At 47.8% G+C, this 1,625-nt stretch overlaps 1 protein-coding gene across 1 annotated transcript; it reads left to right on the plus strand.

Moving 5' to 3' along the window:
- The first annotated feature begins 260 nt into the window (after window positions 1-260).
- Window positions 261-1,232, plus strand: OR51S1 (olfactory receptor family 51 subfamily S member 1). Its single transcript, XM_070426802.1, has one exon. The coding sequence runs from the start codon at window positions 261-263 to the stop codon at window positions 1,230-1,232; it is 972 nt and encodes a 323-aa protein (XP_070282903.1).
- Window positions 1,233-1,625: the final 393 nt, after the last annotated feature.

Raw genomic sequence — 1,625 nt, forward strand, 5'->3', positions numbered from 1 at the left:
GGTTAATTGGTGAAGTTGTGAGAACTGTTCAAGTGAACTGAAATGTGAGTGTGTTTAGGCAGCACAGAAGTCAGATGGCCTGGGATTGGGAAGAGTAGAAAAAGTGTTCATAGGAGTGTAAACCCTCTGCCAGGTGTTTGCTATTAAGGCAGGGAGCAGAGAAAGGCTCTTTTAGAAAGATCATGCAAACATGTCATAAGATTAAGTAAATCTTTCTAATCAGTTTTCAGGTTCCAGAGTTCAAAGTGGGAACCTGAACAATGTCAACATTCCCCACCCAGGCAGCCCCCAACAGCAGCACTTCAATGACCCCCACCTTCCTGCTGGTGGGCATGCCAGGCCTGTCAGCTGTATCCTCCTGGTGGACAGCACCCCTCATCACCATCTACCTTCTCTCTGTTCTGGGCAACAGTACTATCCTCTGGATCATTGCCATGGAGCCCACGTTACACCGTCCAATGTACTTCTTCCTCTTCCTGCTTAGTGTCTCTGATGTTGGCTTGGCCACAGCCCTGATGCCCACCCTGTTGGGTCTTGCCCTTGCTGATGCTCATGCTGTCCCTGCCTCAGCCTGCCTCCTGCAGATGTTCTTTGTCCACGTCTTTTCTGTCATGGAGTCCTCTGTCTTAGTCGCCATGGCCTTTGATCGGGCACTGGCCATCTGCCGCCCTCTCCACTACCCAACACTTCTCACCAATGATGTTGTTAGGAAGATTGGCCTCAGCATTGTTTTCCGATGCGTGGGTCTCCATCTGCCCTTGCCATTTCTCCTGGCCCATATGCCCTACTGCCACCCACAGGTTCTGACTCATTCGTATTGCTTGCACCCAGATATAGCCCGATTGGCCTGTCCAGGAGCTTGGGGTGCAGTCTACAGCTTCTTTGTGGTCCTGTCAGCCATGGGATTAGACCCACTGCTTATTTTCTGCTCCTATGGCCTAATTGGCAGGGTATTGCAGGGCTTGGGATCAAGTGAGGATCGCTGGAAGGCTGGTCAAACCTGTGGCGCCCACCTCTCTGCTGTGCTTCTCTTCTATGTGCCCATGATCCTCCTGGCACTCATTGACCGTCTTAGGATGCCAATCCCTCTGCCTGCCCATACTCTTCTCTCCTATGTCCACTTCCTGCTTCCTCCATTGATCAATCCTATTCTCTATAGTGTCAAGATGAAGGAGATTAGAGAGAAAATCCTCAAGAGGTTGCAGCCCAGAAAAGTAGGTTGTGCTCAGTGAGAAGAATGTCCCTCCACATATAGGGACTCAGGACTACAAGATACAAAGGTTTCCATGACTGAGAACTCAGTTCATTATGCATGAAATGGCCATTCAGGTACACACAAGCACATGCACATGGATGGATATGCCTGTTCCTAAATGTGTGCCTGTGTATATTAATGAAACCTATGAACCCCAGAGCATGGCAGTGGTCTAACTACCTTACACTACAAATGAATGGCATTAAAAGGGCCAGAATCTAGGTCTTGTCACAACTGTCCAAATATGTTGGCTGTTGTTTTGTTTTTGTTAATTTCTACACTACATCTATATCCTAATAACTGAGGAAATTGAAGGAGTTAAGCAGTTACATGGAAAAGAAAAAAAGAAGACAGAAACATTCTACTCAAC

This window comes from Myotis yumanensis, unplaced genomic scaffold, assembly GCF_028538775.1.
Source record: "Myotis yumanensis isolate MYYU_CA2020_CCGP unplaced genomic scaffold, mMyoYum1.0.hap1 SCAF_10, whole genome shotgun sequence".
Classification (NCBI taxonomy): Eukaryota; Metazoa; Chordata; class Mammalia; order Chiroptera; family Vespertilionidae; genus Myotis; species Myotis yumanensis.

Coding starts and splice junctions, on each gene's coding strand:
- OR51S1 (XM_070426802.1), top strand. CDS start 261: ATGTCAACATTCCCCACCCAGGCAGCCCCCAACAGCAGCACTTCAATG.